The sequence below is a fragment of the Rhinatrema bivittatum genome, chromosome 3, assembly GCF_901001135.1.
Source record: "Rhinatrema bivittatum chromosome 3, aRhiBiv1.1, whole genome shotgun sequence".
Classification (NCBI taxonomy): domain Eukaryota; kingdom Metazoa; phylum Chordata; class Amphibia; order Gymnophiona; family Rhinatrematidae; genus Rhinatrema; species Rhinatrema bivittatum.
The window spans coordinates 123,912,763-123,938,811 of NC_042617.1; the positions used below are offsets into that span (position 1 = coordinate 123,912,763).

Sequence of the window (26,049 nt, forward strand, 5' to 3'; positions counted from 1 at the left end):
GCAGAGGATTCTACTCCCGGTATTTCCTCATTCCAAAGAAAACCGGAGGCCTACGTCCCATCCTAGACCTCAGAAACCTCAACAAATTTCTGAAGAAAGAAAAATTCACGATGGTTTCTCTAGGCACCATGCTTCCACTTCTTCAAACAGGAGATTGGCTTTGTTCTCTGGATCTTCAAGACGCTTATGCTCACATACCAATATTCCCTCCTCATCATAAGTACCTGCGCTTCATGGTGGGCCATCAACATTTCCAGTACAGAGTTCTACCATTCGGCCTAGCCTCTGCCCCCAGAGTATTCACAAAATGTCTGGCAGTAATAGCAGGACACTTGCACAAGGAAAGTGTCCATGTTTTCCCATATCTGGACGACTGGCTCATCAGGAGTCAATCTCAGCAAGGAGCTCTCACTTCTCTTTCTCGAACAATAAACCTACTTCACTCCATGGGTTTTCTCATCAATTATCAAAAATCCCATCTCACTCCAACTCACCTGCTTCAATTCATAGGAGCAGAATTGAACACCAATCTAGCAAAGGCCATTCTACCCGCAGATCGGGCAAGGACACTTACTCTACTAGCAAGAGCCATTTACTTACAGAAACAAACCACAGCTCATCAGTTTCTCACTTTACTAGGCCATATGGCCTCCACAGTTCATGTCACTCCTATGGCGCGGCTCGCCATGAGTTACTCAGTGGACTTTTAAGATCACAATGGATCCAAGCCATTCAACCACTACATTATCCAATTCAAGTGACTCACCAACTAAGGTCATCTCTCCTTTGGTGGACAAAGATGGACAACTTGCGCAAGGGCCTACCCTTTCAGCAACCACTCCCACAGATAACGTTAACTACAGATGCCTCCACCTTGGGTTGGGGAGCTCACATAGAGAATCTCCAAACACAAGGCATTTGGACAACACTCGAAGCAACATTTCAAATCAATTTCCTAGAGCTTCGAGCTATACGTTATGCTCTGCATGCGTTCAAGGACTGCCTTTCACACAAGACTGTTCTGATCCAAACGGACAACTCAGTAGCTATGTGGTACATCAACAAACAAGGAGGTATGGGCTCGTATCTCCTTTGTCAAGAGGCTGCGCAGATTTGGGCCTGGGCCCTAGATCACTCAATGTTCCTCCGGGCCACTTATCAAGCAGGCATTCACAATGTAGTGGCAGATCGCCTCAGTCATCAGTTCCAACCACACGAGTGGTCCCTGGATCCCTCAGTAGCGACCAGGATCTTTCAGCGTTGGGGCCAACCGAAAATAGACCTCTTTGCGTCACATCTAAATCACAAAGTAGACAAATTCTGTTCTCTACACAAGCAGGAGAATCAGCCAGCCAAGGACGCCTTTGCTCGCCCTTGGAACTCAGGCCTATTATTATACGCGTATCCTCCAATACCGCTCATAACCAAAACTTTAGTGAAGCTACAACAGAACAAAGGGACCATGATTCTCATAGCCCCATATTGGCCTCAACAAGTATGGTTTCCCACACTTCTAGACCTCTCGATCAGGGATCCCATTCGTCTGGGAGTAGCTCCCACTCTCATAACTCAGGATCAGTGTCGGTTGCGCCATCCCAACCTTCAATCCCTATCCCTGACAGCATGGATGTTGAAAGCTTGATTTTACAACCCCTCAATCTTTCAAAAAAATATATCTCAAGTGCTTATAGCTTCACGTAAACCTTCAACACAAAAGAATTATTCTTCAAAATGGAAACTGTTTACTTTGTGGTGCAGGCAAAAGGATATCGATCCTTTCACTTGCCCCACTACTTCTCTACTAGACTACTTATACCATCTTTCAGAATCTGGTCTCCAGATGTCTTCTGTAAGAGTATATTTAAGTGCAATCTCAGCTTACCATATCAAACTGGGAGATGCACCAATATCAACACAACCTCTCGTAAGTAGATTTATGAGAGGTTTAACTCACCTTAAACCACCAATTCGGCCACCAGTCATACAATGGGACCTGAATCTGGTTTTAACAAGACGAATGCGTTCTCCTTTTGAACCCATAGATTCCTGTGACCTTAAATATCTCACATGGAAGACTGTCTTCCTCATAGCCATTACATCAGCTAGAAGGGTTAGTGAGTTACAAGCACTTGTCACATACAAACCTTATACAAAGTTCCTACATGACAGAGTGGTTCTCCGTGCACATCCAAAATTCCTTCCCAAGGTAGTTACGGAATTCCACTTGAACCAATCCATAGTTTTACCCACATTCTTTCCAAGGCCCCATTCTCATCCAGGAGAAACAGCCTTACATTCCTTGGACTGTAAACATGCAGTAGCATTCCATATCAACCACACTGCAGTCCACAGAAAATCCACTCAACTGTTTGTATCTTATGATCCAAACAAACCAGGAAAAGCGGTGGGTAAACATACTCTATCCAATTGGCTAGCAAATTGCATACAGTTTTGCTATGAAAAAGCAGGCCTTCCTCTCCAAGGGCGAGTAAAGGCCCATTCAGTACGAGCAATGTCAACCTCAGTAGCATGCTATCGTTCAGTGCCAATCCTTGACATATGTAAAGCAGCAACATGGAGTTCTCTTCACACCTTTGCAGCTCATTACTGTTTGGACAAAGAAGGACGACAAGATTCAGCCTATGGACAATCTGTCTTAAAGAACTTGTTTTCAGTTTAATCCCAACTCCTTCTACATCCAACCTGCTGTGATCTTCGGCTGACTCATTTCAACAACAATACTTCACTGTTGCCTTAATACAAAATGACTTAGCCTCTAGCTTGCTAATCACCCATATGTGAGGACTAGCATCCTGCTTGTCCTGGGATAAAGCAAAATTGCTTACCTTGTAATAGGTGTTATCCCAGGACAGCAGGATGTAGTCCTCACAGAACCCACCCGCCACCCCGCGGAGTTGGGTCTCATTCCTTTTATTATTTTTATTTTTGCTAAAGCTTATTGCTACATACGAGACTGAAGAGAGACACCTGTGGCAGAGAATATCATGGCATGCTGGGCATGCTCAGTGGCCTCACAGGGCCAGTCAAAAGTTTCTAGAAACTTTGACAGAAAGATTTCACGCACTAGGGCTCCATCGGTGACGTCACCCATATGTGAGGACTACATCCTGCTGTCCTGGGATAACACCTATTACAAGGTAAGCAATTTTGCTTTCTCTATGTTCATCTTGGTCAGAAAATCCTACATTGTAAATTTGTATAGTTTAAATTATTTCTTCTCTAGTGATTATTAGTATGTGTTTTTTGTTGTAAAATATATAATTCTTCATTAATCTTAGTATAACATGTAAAATTATACCACAATGAAGACCAAATGCTAGAAATTGTTAGACTTAGGTTTTGTGAACATTGATCAGCCTATTGTATTAAGTTTTAAATTTTAATTAGAAAATTGGTCATTTTGTACACAGTTGCAAAGATTTTCACATTGAACTTTATTTTATTTTCTTCCATTAGGATTTTGAAGAGTATCCTGAACACAGAACAAACTTTTTCTTGCTGCTCCAGGCTGTAAATTCTCATTGTTTTCCAGCATTTCTGGCCATTCCCCCAGCACAGTTCAAGCTAGTTTTGGATTCAATTATTTGGGCTTTCAAACATACAATGAGAAATGTTGCAGACACAGGTATGAATTAGAGGGGTTTACACTGTCTCCATTGTATGCAAATCTATCTCATGCATATTCATTGTGGATATCCTGAAAACCTGGCCGGTTTGTGGCTCTCAGAGATTGAAGTTCGCCATCACTGTTCTAGCTTCTAGTTCAATCTAAGCTGGCCACTTCTAGCCAGTGGCACCATAAGCCTTTATTCACATCTTCCTCAGGAGTTTCTCCCATTTCATGCCCATTGCCATCTAGTGCAGCCATCACAGTGATAGTTTGTTTCCAGAGATCCATCAGGACTGCATACACCCTTGGCTACTAGGTATCACTGCTGTGCATTAGCTGAAATTCCCTTCTCTTCTGTTTTTTTTATACCTGTATAGACATCCTTGTCAACACAGTATAATCACTCACTCTTGGAGAAAACTTATAACACGAGTCTGTGTTCATCAGTACATGGGGAATGTGAAAATCACAAGTGTACATATTCTCTCCTTCCTAACAGTCATTGTTTTGGCACAGACATGTCTGCATCAGGGGAACTGTTGACAATGACATCTATGACACAGTTCTAAAAAAAACCCAGTAAATACAATATATAGAGAGGTTTAATATATGTAAACATTTGAAAACATATTTTCAAAAAAATCAATTGTAGCCTTTATTATTTTGAATATATGTAGAAATTGATTTTGTATTCCACATTTATTTGTATTTACTAATTGCTTGAGGTTATTTGTATTTTTTTCTGAAATTTCTTGCCCCAGGAGCTGTGAACTAGCAATGTCAAATGTTAAACAGTAAATTCGTATTTTAGTCTCCATTTAACCTTTTAGGTACCAACGTTCCACAAGTGGAACATTATTTCATATACTTTTAATTACTTGCAAATTTTTTAATACCATATTTATACCATATTTGGGTCTTAGTTAACTAAGATGTAAAAAGGGGCATCAGGAAATAATTCCTTCAATGAGCAGGATCTAAAAGGTTAATAAAATCTGGCTCTGTGTACTGCAGTGACGGAGAGAAATAAATCAAATAGGGAGCTGTCTTTGACTCTTCCTGTTCACACACAAAAAGCATCAACGTGGGTCCATCTGTCAGGCTACCTTCCTACAAGGAGCTTCCTGCCAGCAAACAAAAGTGCCACTGCACTTACTTCCCCTTATTGTAAAATTACTTTGCTTCACCCATCCCTAGATGTTTGCCAAGAGCCCCTTTGTGCAGCAGTTTTTAACCTTTCTTTGGGTCACAGATCCCTTTGAGAATCTGATGAAACTGTGGACCCTATCCCCAGAAAATGCATATAAATACATGCTTTTTTTTTTTTTTTTAAACTTCTGGTTCATAGACTTCATCAAGCTTATCCATGGATCCCAGTTAAGAAAACCTGCTTTAGTAGCCACAGGTGGATGCTGTGGTATGCGCTGTTACCAAGCGAACCACTATCCAGTGGAAGAAGAGGCTATCCTTAAATGGGCCTTTGAGACCATGGCAATGAATATACAAATGGTTTCTTGCTGCTGCCTGGTGGCTCGGGTTAGTTTGGTTTAGGAGCTACCACCCAGGAAAAAGATCTAGGCATCATGGTGGATACTACTTTAAAATCATCGGCTCAGTGTGGTGCAGCAGTCAAAAAAGCAAACAGAATGTTAGGAATTATTAGGAAGGGAATGGTTAATAGAACGGAAAATGTCATCATGCCTCTATATCGCTCCATGGTGAGACCACACCTTGAATACTGTGTACAATGCTGGTCGCCGCATCTCAAAAAAGATATAGTTGCGATGGAGAAGGTACAGAGAAGGGCTACCAAAATGATAAAGGGGGATGGAACAGCTCCCCTATGAGGAAAGGCTGAAGAGGTTAGGGCTGTTCAGCTTGGAGAAGAGATGGCTGAGGGGGGATATGATAGAGGTCTTTAAGATCATGAGAGGTCTTGAACGAGTAGATGTGACTCGGTTATTTACACTTTCGAATAATAGAAGGACTAGGGGGCATTCCATGAAGTTAGCAAGTAGCACATTTAAGACTAATCGGAGAAAATTCTTTTTCACTCAATGCACAATAAAGCTCTGGAATTTGTTGCCAGAGGATGTGGTTAGTGCAGTTACTGTAGCTGGGTTCAAAAAAGGTTTGGATAAGTTCTTGCAGGAGAAGTCCATTAACAGCTATTAATCAAGTTTACTTAGGGAATAGCCACTACTAATAATTGCATCAGTAGCATGGGATCTTCTTAGTGTTTGGGTAATTGCCAGGTTGTTGTGGCCTGATTTGGCCTCTGTTGGAAACAGGATGCTGGGCTTGATGGACCTTAGGTCTGACCCAGCATGGCAATTTCTTATGTCTCTTTCAGGGGACAAGAAGGAGCAGGGTCTGATGGTGGATCGGTGATGCAGGGTGTGATTTGGTTCGAACAGCTGTTAGAGGGTGGCTTCCATGCTATAGATAGATACCCACTTAGAAATAATTGTAAAACTATACTAATAAAGATTACAAAACAGCTGATGAACAGAATAACATCCAACAATTAAAAACTCATAAAGATTATTTAAAATTGTCCAAATATCAATAAAATATTACAAAACAGCAGACACATCACATAATACCCAATAATTAAAATGGCAGTCAATCACGAAAAATAAACTTAAAAAGCCGCCTTTACTTACCCTCTCCAGCAACTCTCCTACTCCTTTCCCTTGCAGGCCAATAGCACTCACCAGAAGCAGCAGTGGCTGCTGAAGCTCTGTCCTCACAGTCCTCTTCCTTAGGGCCCACAACCAGTCTCTGTCTCACACAGACCAGTAACCTCCCTAATTAGTATCTCTTCTTCACACACACACACACACACCAGTCCCTTCCTGACCAGTCTCTGTCTCTCACACACACACACACCAGTTACCTCCCCGACCAGTCTCTGTCTCTCATACATACAGCATTCACATCCCTGACCAGGGTTTGTCTCTCTCTCTCTCTCTCTCTCTCTCTCTCACACACACAGTTACATCCCTGACCAGTCTCTGTCTCACACACACACACACACCCCTGTCAATTTCCTGACCAGTCTCTCTCTGTCACACACATGCTCTGTCACTTACATACAAGCTTACATATACTCTCACCTGTCACACACACACACCGCCACTCATGCATCCATTGTACCACACACACACAAGCTCTCACTCATGCACCCAGGCACCCATTCTACCACACACACACACAGCCACTCATGCTCCCATTCTACCACACACACAAAGCTGCCACTCATGCACCCATGCTGCCACTCACCACCCAGGCACCCATTCTACCACACACACACACGCTCACATGGATCCTCTTCTCATTGTTTGGCCCACCTCCGGCGGTGTGCAACGTCTCTCCAACCGCCTCCGGCAGTGCGCAGGGTCTCTCCGCTCCTCAGCCCCACTGGCCTGGCCTCCGGCGGTGGTGTACAGGTCTCTCTACTCTTAGCCGCTGCCGCCGGCGTGCAGCATCTCTCCATTCTTCAGCCCAGCCACTGGCGAGGCACAGGTCTTTCTACTCTTCGGCTCCACCGGCCTAGCCTCCAGTGGTGGTGCACAGGTCTCTCTACTCTTCGGCCCCACCGGCAGCAGCACACAGGTCTCTCTACTCTTCGGCCCTGCCAGCCTGGCCTCAAGTGATAGCGCGCAGCGTGTCTCCATTCTTCAGCCCCACCCCTAGAGAGAAGGGAAAAACAAGTGGGCCAGTGGAACACCGGGAGCCGCGACACACCTGCCGGTGCTTGGCAACACACTGGTGGTGTCGCGATACACCGGTTGAGAACCGCTGATTTAAAGGATATGGATAGGAGAATGAGACAGATATTCTTCAGGTTCACACAGTTGAGGAGAAATAGTGCTGAGGGCCCATCGAAAGAAAAGGCTCATCAGTGCTGATCTCCTTTAACACACGGCCCAAGGGCGACGTTTCCATTCCCAAAGTGGCTGCACGTAAAGGGAAACATACTCTACCTTGCTCAACACGATGTTCTCCAAATGTCCAGCTTTGAGCTTTTTGGGGCATATCAAGATACTTTGAAGTAAGCCATTTCTCTTGAAGTAAGTCATTTCTCCTGATGAACTCCATTGACTTCAGATCAGCAACTTTTGAGGAGTAACTTCAGAGGCAATTAGTAGAGATGATCACACAGCAAACTGGGAAACAAGCAGCATGTGTTGACTGGTTCAACTCCACTCAGACTATCAAGTGACAGCCTTCTGCTGTCTTCCTTTTTCAGTCAAACATCTTCAGCCCATGCTCAAGAATGAAGGTTTAAGGTCTGTGCCAAGCACACCAGACTGTATTCAAACAGCCTCCAAGAGAGAAGCTCTCTTCAGACATTTGATGATAACTTGCTCTGATGCCCCAAGAGTCATCCATCAGCACTAATAGAATTCTAGGATCAGGGCACTCTAAGAAGTCCACTGTCTCTACAGGGTGTGACTCACTTGGAAGAGATTTGCTCTGAAGAAGAATTCACATGTGAGCTCCCCTCAAACACCACTCCTCAGATTTTGTTCAGACTGCATTCAAGTCTGTACCTATTCAGCTACTGGTCTAGGAAGAACCTGGGAATACTATAGTTTGGCCTCTAGTACCTGGATGACCCAAGAAATTTGGTAGTAGTGCCTACCCAATGCACCCACCACCACTAGAAAATACACACAAGAATGTGGGAAATGCCACACTCTACTTTCCAAGTTGCTAAGAAGGCAAACAATTAAGTATTATGTCCAGGCAGCTGAAGAATTTGACAGATATCAACTGCCAAACCAGTCTGTAGTGGTCAAATACATGCTGAAGTGCACCAAGAAATCTAGAAAGCATGCCTCTCTGTTCCCAGGGTGTGTCATGCTTTGAATTTCCTGACATGGTTTAAGACTTGCATTCCATTTTGTAAAGGGCACAGGAATTTGACCATCTCCCTCAAGAATATCAAAGTGAATTCCATTTGCTACCAATTCAAGGCAAAAAGTGTTTTTAATCCATTTAGCTTGCAGTGCTTTCAAAATGGCATCAAAATCTTCTGCAATTTCTGTAGATGAATGCAGGTTGTTGTGGCCTTATTTGTCAAGCCTACAGAGAGAGATGGATAAGCAGGTCACCTAAAGCTGCTTACCTTAACAGCTGTTCTCGAAGGACAGCTTTTCATCAGTTGCACATACTGTTTCTCCTTACCTTGTGTAGTTGAGCTCATTATTTTATGGAACTGAGGCACACTGTGGGAATGGGGATACTGCCATGCTTGCCTGAAATGATCTTAATCTTTGGAAAGCTCTGGAAAAAGTGTTCCATGTCTGTCATCGGTTAATGTTTCCCATCTGTGTGATTAGTGAATTGCTATCTTCAGAGAACACTTCTTACACACTTTGTTGTACCAGTAATCTGAAAATCTGAGTAACCCTGTATTTTCTTTTCTTCCAGGACTTCAAATACTTTATACTTTACTACAAAATGTTGCCCAAGAAGAAGCTGCTGCTCAAAGTTTTTATCAGACATATTTCTGTGAAATTCTTCAGCATATCTTTTCTGTTGTAACAGACACCTCTCACACTGCAGGTAAGGGTGGGAATATAAATGTTTTGCTGCCTAAAGACAAATGGCTAGTATGCCTTTAATAAAGGTCATCCAGTGTATATATTATAAAAGGTAACTTCTAATCTTAAGGAGACATTTTTCTAAGTCAAAAATGGAGGCTTCAAGATACTTTTTTTTTTTTTTTTTTTTTTACTTCTGCAATCAGATACTAGTACATTATCTGTTAATTCTCCCTTACCTGCCATGAAACATCTCATCAGTATAATGGAATCAGCAAACTCATTAGTTAGAAGTCATTTTCCCTTTATGTGCACTCTTTTTATTTTATAAAAGTTTTTAGGATATTTTTTTCTCTCTGTCTTAGATTCCCCCCACTGCAGATGTGGAGGTGATACTGCACTCTTTTCTGCCTTCCCAGGCTCGAGTGTACTGTATCTGTGATGTGCCCATGCCCAGCTAGCCCACAAGTCACAGGCCATTCCAGTTTTTTCAAGGTTGTACAATAGGGGAGGGAGGATACTTGTAGAAATTTGACTGGTTTGTAAGTACAGATAATTTGCCTAAGGGTTTCCATTACGGTGATCCATCAGCTACAATAAGTAGTGTTGCAGTAGGCTTTTGGTGCAATTGAATGTATTTGTAAATAGCAATATGCCTGATTCTCACAGGACAAGCAGGATGGTAGTCCTCACATATGGGTGACATCATCAGGATGGAGCCCAATCACAGAAAACTTCTGTCAAAGTTTCCAGAACTTTGACTGGCCCCTACTGGACATGCCCAGCATGGCACTAACCCTACAGCCAGCAAGGGTACCCCTTCAGTCTTCTTTTTTCCATGCAGCAGTAGCCTCGCGGTTTAGGAGCTCTGAAGAGATTCCTGACAGGAATTTTTCTCACGGAGTTAATTAAACTTTAATTGCCCCACAGGGGTCCCTCCTCTAACTTTTCTCAGGCCGCGGTACTCCGGTAAGTTTTTTGACCGTCTTTCGTCAATTACCATCGAGTTTGGCCCTCGCGGCCTACTGGCCGTCGACCGTACCGCGGCTCGATTTTTTTCTATGGCCATGGCGTCAGGGTTTCGTCTGTGCCCAGACTGTACTCGTACCATGTCTATCACAGACCCTCATGGAGTCTGTGTAATGTGTTTAGGCCGTGAGCATGATGTCCTGACTTGCATCAAATGTGCCCTCATGACACCAAAAGGTCGCAAAGCCAGAATGGAGAAGATGGGACTCCTCTTCCGTGTTCACACCCCGACGCCATCCATCGCATCGACGTCATCGGAACTGGCACCGTCTAAGTCGCACCAGCATCGACCATCGTCCGGTGACCGTCCGCCATCGACGTCTTTACGGCCATCGACTCCCGTTACTCCCCCTCAAGACCGAGGGGATCGTAGGGAGAAACATCACCATCAGCATCGTAAGTCTCGGACCGTCGAGGGAGCGAAATCATCGACCTCACCACCGTCCGAGCCTCCCTCGAAGAAGCCCCTTCCAGAAATGGCACCGACCATTCCTGCGACTGGGATATCGAGGCCACCCTCACCCAATCGGGGTTTGGGAGTTGCGATTCTGCCTGTAAAGATGGTCCCTCCGCCTCTCTCTTCTGACACGGAGCCGGGGCTGCTTGCTCCAGGTCTCCGGGAAGAACTGGACCGGCTGGTCCAGGAAGCCATCGACAAGGCGATGCAACGGCTCCAGGTTCCTCCGACACCGGCACAGAGAGTGGAACCGGTCACCGACCCGATGACAGCAGCACTGGCACCGCTGCTATCCCGGATGGAGGCGCTCATGACTGCCCTTCCACCAGTGATTCTCGGGTCTCCGATGGCTCCGGTGCACTCCCCGTTGACAGCTTCATCGGGAGGAGAAACACCGTTCCGCATTCCTCCTTCGGGAGTATTGCCTCAGCCATCGTCCCTCGCCACCGATTCATTCATCGGGGCGATACGCACATCGGCGCCATCAATGCCTTCCAGGCCATCCATGGTGCCCCCAGCGATTCCTTCGATTTTCTCGGAGTCTCATCCGGGGCCTTTGGGTATCCAACCCCCTTCTCATCCTACAGGTCAGTCTGCTGATCCTTATGACACCTGGGGTGATGATACTTCCACAGACACCGATGACTTACCTTCACCTCCCTCTCCTGCTGAAAGTAGAAAGCGTTCTCCTCCAGAGGACCTTTCTTTCATTAATTTTGTGAAGGAAATGTCTGAGTTGGTCCCTTTTCAGCTTCCGACGGAGCAGGATGATAGGCACCAGATGATGGAGCTCCTCCAATTCCTGGATGCCCCTAAAGTGATCACTTCTATTCCCGTTCATCAAGTTCTTCTTGACCTCCTCAAAAAGAACTGAGAAAACCCAGGATCCATTGCCCCAGTCCATAGAAAAGCTGACACTACCTATTTAGTACAGTCAGCCCTCTGCTTTCAAAAATCTCAGCTCGACCACCACTCAGTTGTGGTGGAATCGGCTCAAAAGAAAGCAAAAAGGACGAAGCCTCACTTATCTACCCCTCCTATTAAGGAACACAAGTTCCTAGACAGTATTGGTCGATGAGTGTTCCAAGGGGCCATGCTCATCTCCAGAATTGCTGCTTACCAGCTGTATATGACCCAATACAATAGGGTCATTTTCAAGCAGATACAGGACTTCTCTGAAACCCTGCCTGACCAATTCCAACAACAGCTTCAAATCCTTGTCATCAAAGGGTTTGAGGCAGGAAAGCATGAGATAAGAACAGCTTACGATATCTGACACCTCTACTAGAGTGTCTGCAGCCGCCATTTCAGCAAGACAATGGTCCTGGCTCAAATCTTCTGACTTTCGGCCAGAAGTACAAGACAGGCTATCTGACCTACCATGTGTAGGAGACAATCTGTTCGGTGAACAGATCCAGCAAATAGTGGCTGAATTAAAGGACCATCATGAGACCTTGAAACAGCTCTCATCTATACCTTCCGACTTCCCCTCAAGACAGCCCTTTAGAAAGGACTCTAAGAAGTCATTCTTCCATCCAAGGAAGTACTATCCTCCACCAGCAAGGTCCCGAACTACGAGGCCTTCTCAAAAACCTCAGCCTCGCCAGGCCCGAAAGCAAAAGCCACAAGCAGCTCCCCAGCCGGGGCCTGCTTCAGGTTTTTGACTTTCACTTGGAGAGCAGCAGCCTGATTCCTCTGCCAAGCATACCAGTGGGAGGTCGATTGTGCCACTTTCACAACATGTGGCAATCAGTCACTACTGACCAATGGGTGCTAGCAATCATTGCTCAGGGTTACCACCTAAACTTTCTTGCTCTTCCACCGGACTCGCCACCTCTGCAAGCATGGAGAGTATCCAACCATTCTGTCCTTCTGGAGCAGGAGGTTTCCCTTCTTCTCCAGTTAAGAGCAATAGAACCCGTCGCACTCTTGCAGCAAGGCCTAGGGTTCTATTCCCGGTACTTTTTGATCCCCCAAAAATCCGGGGGAGTTCGTCCAATTCTGGACCTACATGCTCTCAACAAGTACCTACAGCGAGAAAAATTCATGATGGTAACCTTGGGCTCGCTTCTACCTCTTCTGCAAAGAGGAGACTGGCTCTGCTCTCTGGAACGTTTGGACGCATACACACACATTGCGATAACTCCAGCTCATCGCAAGTACCTCAGGTTTTTAGTAGGCCCAAAGCACTATCAATACCGCGTGCTTCCGTTCGGCCTAGCATCGGCACCACGAGTCTTTACCAAATGTCTTGTGGTTGTCGCAGCTTTTCTCAGGAAAGAAGGTATTCACGTCTACCCCTATCTGGGCGACTGGTTAATCAGGGCCCCAACCCAGCAAGCCACTCTGTCGTCCCTCAGTTTGACCCTACCCACTCTAATTTCTCTAGGATTTTTCGTCAATTGCGAAAAATCCTATTTAGTCCCATCTCAAACCTTATCGTTCATTGGGGCAGACTTGGACACCTTGCAGGCAAAAGCCTTTCTACCTCAACAATGAGCGCTAACCCTCGTGTCTCTCGCTCAGCAGTTGCAGTCTCAGCATACAGCAACAGCTCGAATTCCTCGTCCTTTTAGGACACATGGCGTCCTCAGTCCATGTCACACCAGTGGCCCGCCTGGCCATGAGGCTCACACATTGGACTCTGAGGTCACAATGGATTCAAGCTGTTCAGCCTCTGTCGACCATTGTCCACATCACCAACTCACTCCGTCTGTCTCTCACCTGGTGGAAAAATCACAGCAATCTCCTCCAGGGACTGCCCTTTCAAGTGCCAGATCCTCAACTCATTCTCACCACCGATGCTTCCAACCTCAGGTGGGGAGCCCACGTGGACAATCTACAGACACAAGGGTCTTGGTCTCTAGGGGAAGCCAAACATCAAATAAACTTCCTGGAACTTCGAGCAATGTAATATGCTCTTGGGGCTTTTCAGGAACGCCTGTCAAATCACGTCATCCTGATTCAGACAGACAACCAGGTCGCCATGTGGTACATCAACAAGCAGGGAGGCACAGGCTCCTTCTTTCTGTGTCAGGAAGCTGCGCAGATTTGGTCAGAAGCGCTCTCCCACTCGATGTACCTCAGGGCCACCTACTTGCCGGGAGTGGACAATGTCTTTGCAGACAAACTGAGTCGTGTCTTCCAGCCACACCACACGAGTGGTCTCTCAACCCCTCTGTAGTGACCTCAATCTTTCGCCAATGGGGATACCCCGAGACAGACCTCTTTGCGTCCCCTCAGAACCACAAAGTGGACAACTACTGCTCCCTCATTCGGAGCGAGTGCTCTCAGCCCAGAGATGCATTCTCCCTCTCGTGGGCAACCAGTCTGCTTTATGCATTCCCTTCACTCCCTCTTCTTTCGAAGACTCTTGTGAAGCTACGTCAGGACAAAGGAACCATGATCCTGATAGCACCTCACTGGCCACGTTAAGTGTGGTTTCCTATACTCAAGGATCTCTCCATCCGCACATTCCCTTGGGAACGGACCCGCATCTGATCACTCAAAACGACGGATGCCTATGCCATCCCAATCTTCGGGCCTTGTCACTGACAGCATGGATGTTGAAAGGTTAATCCTTCAACCACTTAACCTTTAGATTCGGTTTCTCGTGTCCTGATTGCTTTGCGAAAGCCTTCCACAAGAAAATCTTATTACTATAAATGGAAAAGGTACACATCATGGTGCACTTTGCAGTCCCTTGATCCCTTTTCCTGTCCAATCCCAAGGTTTATGGACTGTCTCTGGCATTTGTCACCTCTTCAATCAGAATGCATGTCAGTGCGGTAGCCGCCTTCCATAAAGGTGTCTGGGATGTCCCTATATCAGTACAACCCCCCATAACACGCTTTTTAAAAGGCTTGCTACATATCAAGCCACCTTTACGTCCTCCGGGCCCCTTCTTGGGACCTTAATCTGGTTCTTGGACGGCTCATGAAACCTCCATTTGAGCCTCTTCACTCCTGTGACCTAAAATATCTCACATGGAAAGTGATTTTCCTTTTAGCTATCACTTCAGCTCGCAGGGTTAGTGAATTACAGGCCCTAGTTACATATCCGCCTTACACTAAACTCCTGCAGGACCGGGCGGTACTCCGCACTCACCCTAAGTTCTTACCTAAGGTAGTTTCGGAGTTTCACATTAATCAATCCATCATACTACCTATTTTCTTTCCCAGGCCCCACTCCAATCCAGGGGAACAGGCTCTGCATACCCTCGACTGTAAACGGGCTCTAGCGTTCTACCTAGACCGTACAGTTGCCCACAGGAAGAGCACTCAGTTATTCGTCTCCTTCCATCCCAACAAATTAGGGCAGCCTGTGGGTAAACAGACTCTTTCCTCCTGGTTGGCGGACTGCATATCTTTTTGCTATCAGCAAGCAGGCATTCCTTTTCACGACCGTGTTAAAGCACACTCGGTGAGGGCCATGGCGACTTCAGTAACACACCCACAATCGGTGCCACTTCCTGACATTTGCAGGGCTGCCACCTGGAGCTCACTCCACACTTTCGCAGCCCACTATTGCTTTGACAAAGCCAGAAGACAAGATTCCATCTTCGGCCAATCTGTCCTGTGTAACCTATTTCCAACGTGATGTACCAACACCCTTCCGCCTGCCCGGTGGGGTGCGGATGCCCTCTACCAAATTCCACCCCAGTTTTTGTGCCTGTTGCACGCCGTTGGCTACATTTGGTGCATATTTGGACATCCTCAGCTCGGTACTCACCCATATGTGAGGACTACCATCCTGCTTGTCCTGTGAGAAAGCAAATGTTGTTTACCTGTAACAGGTGTTCTCACAGGACAGCAGGATGTTAGTCCTCACGAAACCCGCCCGCCGCCCCGTGGTGTTGGGTTCATAACGTTTTGTTGTTTATTTTTCGGCACTGCCTGTAGCTATAAAATAAGACTGAAGGGGGGGACCCCTGCTGGCTGCAGGGTTAGTGCCATGCTGGGCATGCCCAGTAGGGGCCAGTCAAAGTTCTGGAAACTTTGACAGAAGTTTTCTGTGATTGGGCTCCATCCTGATGATGTCACCCATATGTGAGGACTAACATCCTGCTGTCCTGTGAGAACACCTGTTACAGGTAAGCAACATTTGCTTTTTTCTTGGCACTGAAGTCTGGCTCACCAGTCTATAATTTCCCGGAACAACTCTGGAGCCCTTGTTAAATATCAGGGTTACGTTGGCCAGTCTTCAGGTATAATGGATGATTTTAATGATAGGTTACAAATTTTTACTAATAGATCTGAAATTTCGTTTTTGAGTTGTTTCAAACCCCTGGGGTGTTATACCATCTGATCCAGTTGATTTGCTACTCTTTAGTTTCAGTTTAGCCTACTACATACCTACTACAGTTGTTAGACACGGGGTTAAAAACAAATTCTGTAAGAGTACATTTAAGTGAAATATCTGCATGTCATCAACGTACAAACTGGAAACCAGTTTCACAAAACTCATTGGTGGTAAGGCTTATAAAATTATTATACAACCTAAAGCCCCCAATAAAATTGCCGACACCACAATGGGATTTAAATCCAACACTGAACCAATTAATGCAGCCTCCTTTTGCACCTTTAGCTACTACAGACTTGAGGTTTGCAACCTGGAAGGTGCTATGTTTAATTGCAGTAATTTTAGCAAGGAGGGTAAGCAAGCTTTAATCATGTACTCCCTTTACACTAAAATATTTGAAGATGAGAGTAATAAAGACACGCCCTAAATTTCTGCTTAATGTGGCATCACAATTCCATATCAACCAGTCTATAATCTTTCCAACATTCAATCTACAGCCACATATGGGAACAGAAGAAGCTCTCTACAAGCTACACTGTAGGAAAGTGCTTCTATTTTATTTAGGACCAAACCAAATAAAAAATCATCACAATTGTTCCTGTCCTATGATTTCAATAACAGGTAATCCAGTCAAAAAAATGCTCTTATCAAGATGGCTCACATAATACATATCTCATTATTATAAAGATCTGAAACAAGAGCAACCGCAGTTAGTCAAAGCTATTCAAATTTGGATAAAGGCCACTTCAACTGCGTTCAATAAATCAGCATCTGTACAGGATATCTATAAAGCAGCAATATAGTCCATGTTACACACATTTACCAAATATTGTTTGCAGGGTGGAAAAAAACACAACAGTTGCTTCAGATAAGCAGTATTAAATGTTTTAAAATTAAAAAAAAAAAATTCCATCCATTAAAAAAAAAAAGAATGTAGGAAAAGAGCACCATCACAAATCATTCACCTACAGCCTTTAGTTTGGGAGTCCCTAGAGAAATCATCCTATTATCTGGCTTGTCCACAGAGAATGCAGAGATGCTTACCTATAATAGGTGTTCTCTGTGGAGAGCAAGAAAAACTGCCACACAAACCTACTTTGCTCCTTCTAAAGTTAAATTAAACTAGTTATTAGACTGAGGTAGGTCATGCAACAACATTGGTGCAAGAAGTTCTGCACATACTCAGAAATGTTCTAGTAACAACCCAAAATTGGAGAGAACAGTACCCACTTTGGTACTATTGATGGCGTCATCTAGATGTATGGCTTTGACTGCAGTCCCTGGTGAATACCTGTTACAGGGAAGCAACTGTGCTTTTTTATTCTACTTCATCTTGCTTTACACAATGCACACATATTTAATCAATAACATGGCTTTTCCTAGCATGTAGCCAGATGGACTCAGGACCAATGGGTTATGTGCCTCCCCTGCTAGCAGATGGAGACGGAGTCAGGTTTCAAAGCTGACGTCATCCTAGATATACTCCTGCAATGACCTCAGCCATTCAGTATATCCCCATCTCCTAGCAGATGTGGACGCTATCCCCACACCAGCAGCGGTGTTTAGCGGGATTGCAGCACTAGTTCAAAGGAAAAATTTACCTTGAAATTGAAAGGAAGATTGATCTCTGCTCTCCTGCATTGATACCAGTTGAGAATTCCTGAGGTGATTTCCAAGATCCCTCAGAGGTGTGCCTTGGTCCAGTAGCTGGCTTCTGGTGTGGAATTTGCTGCTGAAGCAGCTGAAAGGCAGCAGGTGCAGGAAGCCGTGCGCGGTGGTAACGGCCTAAGCGCCCCCCCCCCCCCCCCGCAGCTGGAGACAGTCTCTGTACTCAGCCAGTAAGCACTGAGACCAGGTAAGTAGAGAAGAACACCTCCGATCCAGAGACATGGAAGGGCTTCAGTAAGTCTTTCCTCCGGTCCCCTTGCTTGGCACGCCGTACTGACATCGTTCCCAATACTGTTCGGGCAAGGGGGTTTCCGAGCGGGTTGAGCAGCCCCCTGATGGGCTAGGCTCCACTTCAGGCTTGGTGGACACTCCAGGTGGTGGTCCACAGCGACGCCATCTTGTGCTCGGATTGGTGCAGCGCCATTTTCCCCCCTTTGTCGGTATGAGCGGTGCGGGCCAGCCTTCTCTGCATGCGTAAATGTGCGCATAAGCATGCGCACATTTTAGCGCACAACTGGCCACTTAGATTTACACGCGCCGAGGTGTGTTTGTGAGCACTCGAGAGGCAATAGCCGACTAAAAACACAAACTACAGAGGTTATGGCCCCAGCAGCAAAAAAGCTCAGGCGACACTCCCTTTGTGCCGCCTGCCATATTAGGGCTGCGCTGTCTACACTGGAATCCTTCCTGTTTCAGCGCTGTGAGGAGGCCCAGGGAGGACTGGATTCTCAGAACTTCTCCATGTCCGACCCCTCCCAGTCGGAGGACGGGTCAGCCATTAACTTATCTGGCAGCATCCCGGACCTTAGCAATTCCGGGGCTGCATCCTCCCCGGGAGAGGGGCAGTTCAGCAGCCCCTATACCGGTTCCTCCTGGGCCAAATAATGGACCTGGCGGCCTTCTCTTGGTTGGAATTTTTTCAAGGCCTTCAAGCCTTTGTTCTGGCTCAGTCAGCTACTGCCCCTGCCCAGGCTGAGCCCCAGCTCACCCTCCTAGCCCTGTCAACATGCCTCACCTCGCCTCACCAAGGGTATCCCTGACAGGGGCCCAGACACCAAGGACGACGACAGGGATTCATGGGAGGATGGGGAAAACCCTCCAGTCCTGGAGCCCTACCGGACCATGCTTCGATTTTTCCACAGAGATGAATTACTGGCCCTAGTTTCCCAGACCCTGAAGACTCTGGGAGTTCCGGGCACGGACCCTATGTTGGAGCCAAAGAACCCCATCCTGGTGTGTCTACGGAAAGTCTCTTGCTATTTCCCGATGCTGGAAGCCATCCAGGAGTTGATTGACCTGGAATGGGATGCCCTGGAAGCAAGTTTTAAAAGAGTCGGGCTTTGGAGGCCTTGTACCCTCTGGATCCAGTGGTCAAGGAACGCCTGCATTTCCCAAAAGTGGGCGCCCTGGTCTGTTGACGTCTCAAAGTGAACAACTATCCCTGTAGAGGGAAGATTGGCTTTGAAGAATGCTCACGATAGGCAATTGGAATCCATCCTTAAGCAAGCCTTTGACACGACAGCAATGTCACTGCAGATTTCTTCCTGTTGTTCCCTGGTCGCTCACTTATGTCTGCTTCTCTCTAGAGAGAGAGAGACATAAAGCTCAGGGATGCATGCAGAGAGGTGATCGAACCCGCCGCGGTCTTCCTGGCGGATGCAAGCTTGGACCTAGTGCGCACCTCAGCCAGAGGAATAGCTTCAGTGGTGGCAGCCAGAAGACAGCTATGGTTGCAAAATTGGTCAGCAGATGCAACCTCTAAGGTGAACCTCACAAAGATGCCCTTTAAAGGATCCCTCCTATTTGGAAGCGAAGTTGGAGAAGCTAGCCAGTAAGTGGGGTGAATCTCCAGTGCCCTGGCTACCGAAAGATAAGGAAAAGGTCACAGCATCCCTCACCAATGAGGGGTCGGGCCAGGGGCTCCCAACGCTTCCGGCCCTACAGAAACTCATCATCTCTGCTTTCGGAAGGTCTCAGTACTTTTGGAACCAACAACCAAAAAGAGGAACAGGTTCAGGCTCAGGTTCGATCCGACGTCCCCAATGAAGTTTGGCCGACCCATCCACGGGACGAGGAGATAGGGGGCTGACTATCCCTCACTTATCAGCAGTGGGTCGAGATCACATTGTACAATTGGGTACGGGACATCATACGAGAAGGTTATGCTCTGGAATTTCGCGGAATCCCTTGGGACAGGTTCATGATGTCACCTTGCCACTCCCAGCACAAGAAACTGGCAGTGGAATCCACACTGATTAGGCTTCTCAGTCTGAGGGCTATAACTCCGGTATCTACACCCCAAGTAAATATGGGGTGTTATACCATCTATTTCATCATGCCCAAGAAGAGGGTTCAATCCGACCCATCCTGGACCTCAAGAGCGTCAACAGTCATCTGTGGATAATTCACTTCCGCATGGAAACTCTTAAGCTCCCTGGGCCTCTCTGAGGCCTACGTTCAAATTCCAATCCATCAAGACCACCAGTGTTTCCTGTGCTTTGTGGTACTGGGCCGCCATTACCAGTTCTGGGCGTTGCCCTTCGGCCTGGCAACTGCCCCCAGAACATTCTCCAAAATTATGGTGGTCGTGGTGGCGGCACTGAGGAAAGAAGGGATCCTGGTACAACCTTACTTGGATGACTGGCCGATCCAGGTGAATTCTTTGGAAGAGAGCCTCCAGGTGACCAGCAGAGTCAGTTCTCTCCTACAGGAACTCAGTTGGGTCGTGAACATGGACAAGAGCAACCTCAAGCCCTCCCAGTACTTGGAGTACCTGGGGGTCCGATTCGACACCAAGCAGGACTAGGTCTTCCTCCCTCCCTCATAGAGAAGGAAACATGGACCAAGTGCGTCAATTGACGAACAGTTTCACACCTTGGGGTGCACTATCTCCAGGTCCTCTGCCTCATGGCATGAACACTCTAAGTAGTACCTTGGGCAAGGGCACACATGCGGCCTCTACAGTGCTCCCTGCTATCATGCTGGAACCCACTATCGCAAGACTATTCAATTTGCCTCCACCCACCGATGGAAGTATGCTCCAGTGGTGGCTACAGGAAGTTCATCTAAGCAAGGGTGTAAGCCTGTCCCCACCGAACTGGGTCGTCCTCACAAAGGAAGCGAGCCTCCGAGGGTGGGAAGCTCACTGTCGGGAACTGACAACCCAGGGGCGATGGACAGAGGAAGAGGCGAACTGGAACTTAAACTGCCTGGAAGCGCAAGCAGTCAAATGAGCATGTCTGCAGTTCAGCCACAGGCTCCAGGGGCAAGCAATCCATGTGATGTCGGACAATGCAACAATGGTTGCCTACATCAACCGCCAGGGAGGAACCAAAAGCCACCAATTGTCTCTGGAGATAAGACCCCTTTATGGAATGGGCGGAATTGAACCTACGAGGGATCTCAGCCTCCCACATCGCAGGAAAAGACCACGTCAGAGCAGACTTTCTCAGCAGGGAAAGCCTGGATCCGGGGGAATGGATGTCAGTCACAGCCTTCCAGCTCCTAGTAAATCACTGAGGACTCCCATCCATTGACCTACGGGCCACATCTCTCAAGGCAAAGGTCCCCTGGCTCTTCAGTCACAGACAAGATCAGCACTCCCAAGAGATTGACGCCATCATCCAGACCTGGCCAAAGGAAGACTTAAGGTACGCCTTCCCTCTGAGGCCTCTACTGGGCAAGATCATCCGCAAGATTGAACACCACACAGGACTAGCCCTTCTGGTGGCCCCAGATTGGACCAGATGCCCATGGTATGTAGACATGCGGAGGCTTCTCGTAATGAGTCCCCTTTGCCTCCCCCTGCAAAAGGGACCTTCTCCAACAAGGTCAGATTCTTCACGAAGATCCAACTCTATTCTCTCTTACGGTCTGGCCCTTGAGAGGTCTTGCCTGACAAAGTGTAGATATTCGGCAGCTGTGATCACATTACTCTGCACGCGGAAGTTCTCAATGTCCCTGGCGTATATATATTACGGCAGAAAGAAAGAAAATGGCGCAAAGCCCCTTCTCCGACTTCACTATCTGAATACAAACGCTCCCTCCACTTATACAAGAGCATCACTTTAAAAACAAAAAGGGACTTTTATGCTTTCAAGATCCATAATCTCATCTTCGACTCCAAAGCTCTGTTCACCTACATTTCCAATCTTACTAAAACCAATACTCCAGACATTCCATTCGACCTAGCCCAGACAAAAGCAGACGAGTTGGCTCTCTACTTCAGCAAAAAAATCACCAACCTGCTGAAACAACTGACACCAAATACGTATTCACCGTCTAGTACTTATCTCCACCCAAACAAAGACATCTCTTTCAATGACTTTGAACCCATCACCATTTCAGAGATACAATCTGTTCTGAAAAAATTGAAGCCATCCTCACACCCTTTTGATCAAATACCATCAAAACTGCTTCTACTAATCCCGGATACAATCTCTAAAGCACTGGCCGACATCATAAATTGTTCCCTATCCCAGGGTATTTACCCTGATGATCTTAAAACGGCTTCAATCAAACCTCTCCTAAAAAAAACCGAACCTGAACACCAGTGATCCCAACAATTTCCGTCCCATCTCCAACCTCCCGTTCATAGCGAAAGTTATGGAAAAATTAGTAAACTCACAATTATTGAATTACATTGAGGATCACCAAATTCTGTTCCCTAATCAATATGGATTTCGCAAAGCATTAAGCAGCGAAACATTACTCCTTTCACTTACAGACTTCCTCCTCACCGGCATTGATAAAGGTCACGCTTACTTATTAATCCTGCTCGACCTTTCGGCTGCATTCGATACAGTGAACCACCACCATCCTCCTAAATCAGCTGGCAAACATCAGCGTCACAGGCACAGTACTGACCTGGTTTAAAACCTTCCTGGAGAACAGAGGATTCAAGGTCAGAATCCATAACAAAGAATCCCGCTACTATCCATCCTCGCTTGGGGTTCCACAGGGCTCCTCCCTCTCACCCACGCTCTTTAATGTTTACCTTCTCCCACTCTGCCAAATGCTAACTAAACTTAACCTGAAACATTTCCTATTCGCAGACGATGTACAGATCGTGATCCCTGTAAAAGAATCCATTAATAAAACATTAGAATTCTGGGAAAGCTGCCTACTAGAGATCAATCACCTCCTTACCAGTCTAAACCTAATCCTCAGTGCTTCAAAAACCGAATTCCTGCTTATATCACCGGAAAACAACATCATCACTTCAAACCCACCAGCCAACCTTCAAACCTCCCACGTAAGAGACCTAGGAGCTATCCTAGACAATCGTCTTAACTTAAAATCATTCATCAACCAAACTACCAAAGATTGTTTCCACAAATTACATGTCCTTAAAAGAATAAAGCCTCTCTTCCACTCCCAGGACTTCAGAACAATTTTACAAGCAATAATCTTCTCTAAGATAGATTATTGTAATTATATTTTATTAGGTCTCTCTGCATCCCATACCAAACTGCTACAGATGGTTCAGAACACAGCAGCCAGAATTCTGACCAACTCTAGGAGAATTGACCACATCTCTCCAATTCTCAAAGAACTTCATTGGCTACCAATTCACTACAGAATCATGTACAAGGGCATCACCACCATTTACAAAGTCATACATCACCACGCCCTGCTAAATTTACAAATTTCTCTCAAAAAGCATACCTCCTCCGGACCCATCAGAGAGTCTTATAAAGAATCACTTCATGTTCCTCACGCCAAAACCTTTCAACACAAAACCCTCAAAGACAGAGCATTCTCAACAGCAGGACCACCACTATGGAACTCTATCCCATCTGACCTGCGAAAGGAACCATGCCTACCGACGTTCAGGAAAAGGCTGAAAACATGGCTTTTTAAAAAAGCTTATCCAGTCCTCAACTGATCCTTACCTTCCAGCCATTTATTACCAGACATTACAAACTCTCTATCAACAATCTCTTTCACTACACCAAATCTACTTCTCTGTAATTAATTTATGCATCATTGTAATTCTGTAATTAATTTATGCATCATTGTAAATAACTTGCTCTCAGCTAATCTCTTTTCTTCTTCTCTCCCTTCATCTCCCAGTTGTGCACCTCCCTGTTTTAATGTAACTGCAATTTTCTAACCATGCACTTGTTATAATTTTAGTTCGCTGTATATATCACCCCCTGTTAAATGTAAACCGGCATGATGTGATTCCTGTCATGAATGCCGGTATAATAAAAAAAAAAAAAAAAAAGCTAAATAAAATAAATAAATAAATATACAGATCTGGAGAATATTTGAGGCCTGATGTGAGGAGCACAGGGTGTCTCTGTGAACAGCCAAGTTAACCATGATTCTGGAATTTTTACGGGACGGCCTGAACCAAAGGACTGTTCCTCGACTCCCTGAAGGTCCAGGTGGCAGCCCTCTCCTGCTTCAGGGCCAATGTGAACGGAACCAATCTGTCGGCACATCCGGACTTGGCCCGTTTCCTAAAAGGAGTGAAACAACTCTGACCACTCTTAAAGTGACCGGTCCCCCTATGGAACCTCAATCTAATATTGGACTTCCTAGCAGGGCCTTCCTTCAGACCACTGTGCAGTCTGTCGCTACGCCTATTAACACTAAAGACTGTATTCTTGGTGGTGATATGCAGCCCTCTCCTGCTTCAGGGCCAATGTGAACGGAACCAATCTGTCGGCACATCCGGACTTGGCCCGTTTCCTAAAAGGAGTGAAACAACTCTGACCACTCTTAAAGTGACCGGTCCCCCTATGGAACCTCAATCTAATATTGGACTTCCTAGCAGGGCCTTCCTTCAGACCACTGTGCAGTCTGTCGCTACGCCTATTAACACTAAAGACTGTATTCTTGGTGGTGATATGCTCAGCTCATCACATCTCTGAACTACAGTTGCTGTCTTGTCTGGAACTGTTCCTTCGATTTACTCCAGGAACAGTACAGCTTCGCACCATGCCCTCCTTCTTACCAAAGGTAGTCTCGGAGTTTCACCTGAACCAATCCATCTCCTTTCAGTCCCCGGGTAGATGCAAGGACATAGAAGACTATTGCCTTCTTTGCCATCTAAACGTCGGTAGACTTTTAATGCGATATCTGGAACGTTCAGAACCGGTGCACAAGACAGACCGCTTGTTCTTCACAGGGGAAAGAAATAGGGCGAAGCGGCTTCGCGAGCTACTATAGCTCACTGGTTCAAGGAAGTAATCAAGGGAGCTTTCATAGAGGCAGGGAAGCCTTTATCCCTCCAAGTCAAAGCTCATTCTACCAGTGGGTGGAAGCTAAGCTACTGTCTCCCGCCTACATCTATCGAGCAGCAACATAGTCCTCCTTACACATCTCCAGGTTCTACTGCCTGGATGTCCAGGCCCGAGAAGAAGCAGCCTTTGCAAGGGCGGTGCAAACCAGACCGCAGGCAGCCTCCCCCCCCCCCCCCCCCCCCATTTGGGAGTAGCTTTCGTACATTCCATTGATCCTGAGTCCATCTGGCTACACGTTAGGAAATGGAGAAATTACTTACTTGATAATTTCATTTTCCTTAGTATAGACAGATGGACACAGCATCCCGCCCATGGCTGCCCATGAACGGTACCAAGAATTCGCCCATGAGGCAAATCTCGATCCCATGAGATTGCAGGTAAGCAGTTGCCCTATCCTCAGATCAGGGCATCTATAATGTGGCTGGATCCAGCGCTTTTTTAAATCAAATTTGAATCAAGTATTAAGTTGTATCCGAGTTCAAATTAAAATTTTCAATAGTATGTCCACAATGGTTTGGAAGAGACTACTGAATGACTGAGGTCACTGCAAGAGTATATCCGTTGTGACGGTATCCTCCAAACGACAGTATAGAAAAGATTTTTAAAAAATAAAATAAATAAATATCTAGGGTGACGTCAGCTTTGAAACTTAACTATCTCCATCTGCTAGCAGGGAAGCACCTAACTCATTGGTCCTGAGTACATCTGTCTACACTAAGGAAAACGAAATTATCAGGTAAGTAAAATCTCCAATCTGTACTGTACCACTGAGAGTGTATTTATTTAGCAAATATGACTTGGCTCCGAGCAGTTACAAGCTCTGCAGTTCTCCTTCCTCTTTCCTGCAGTCTACATAATAACATAATCTTGCCAGTTTACATTTGATTTTCAAAATTTCATTAGTGTAAATTTAATTTCAAAGGTAGTACCGTATTTTCCGGCGTATAAGACTACTTTTTAACCCCTGAAAATCTTCTCGAAAGTCGGGGGTCGTCTTATACGCCGGGTATCGTCTTATAGGGCAGCTCTTCTCACCTGTGTGTCGCGTGCTCCCGGTCTCTCCCGCTGCTCTTCCTTCCCTGCTGCCGTTGCCGCTGGGCTATCAGCATGTTCAAGCCCAGCGGGAACGGCAACGGTGCAAAAAAAAAAAAAAAA

General features: G+C 46.1%; 1 protein-coding gene across 4 annotated transcripts in view; it reads left to right on the top strand.

The window, feature by feature from the left end:
* The window catches only part of XPO1 (exportin 1), a 321,445-nt gene that overhangs the window by 261,233 nt on the left and 34,163 nt on the right, over positions 1 to 26,049 (top strand). For all 4 annotated transcript variants that reach the window (XM_029593698.1, XM_029593697.1, XM_029593699.1 and 1 more), the window contains 2 exons: positions 3,478 to 3,646; positions 9,074 to 9,208. In XM_029593698.1, coding sequence (XP_029449558.1) covers positions 3,478 to 3,646; positions 9,074 to 9,208 — 304 coding nt within the window. The remainder of the gene's footprint in view (positions 1 to 3,477; positions 3,647 to 9,073; positions 9,209 to 26,049) is intronic.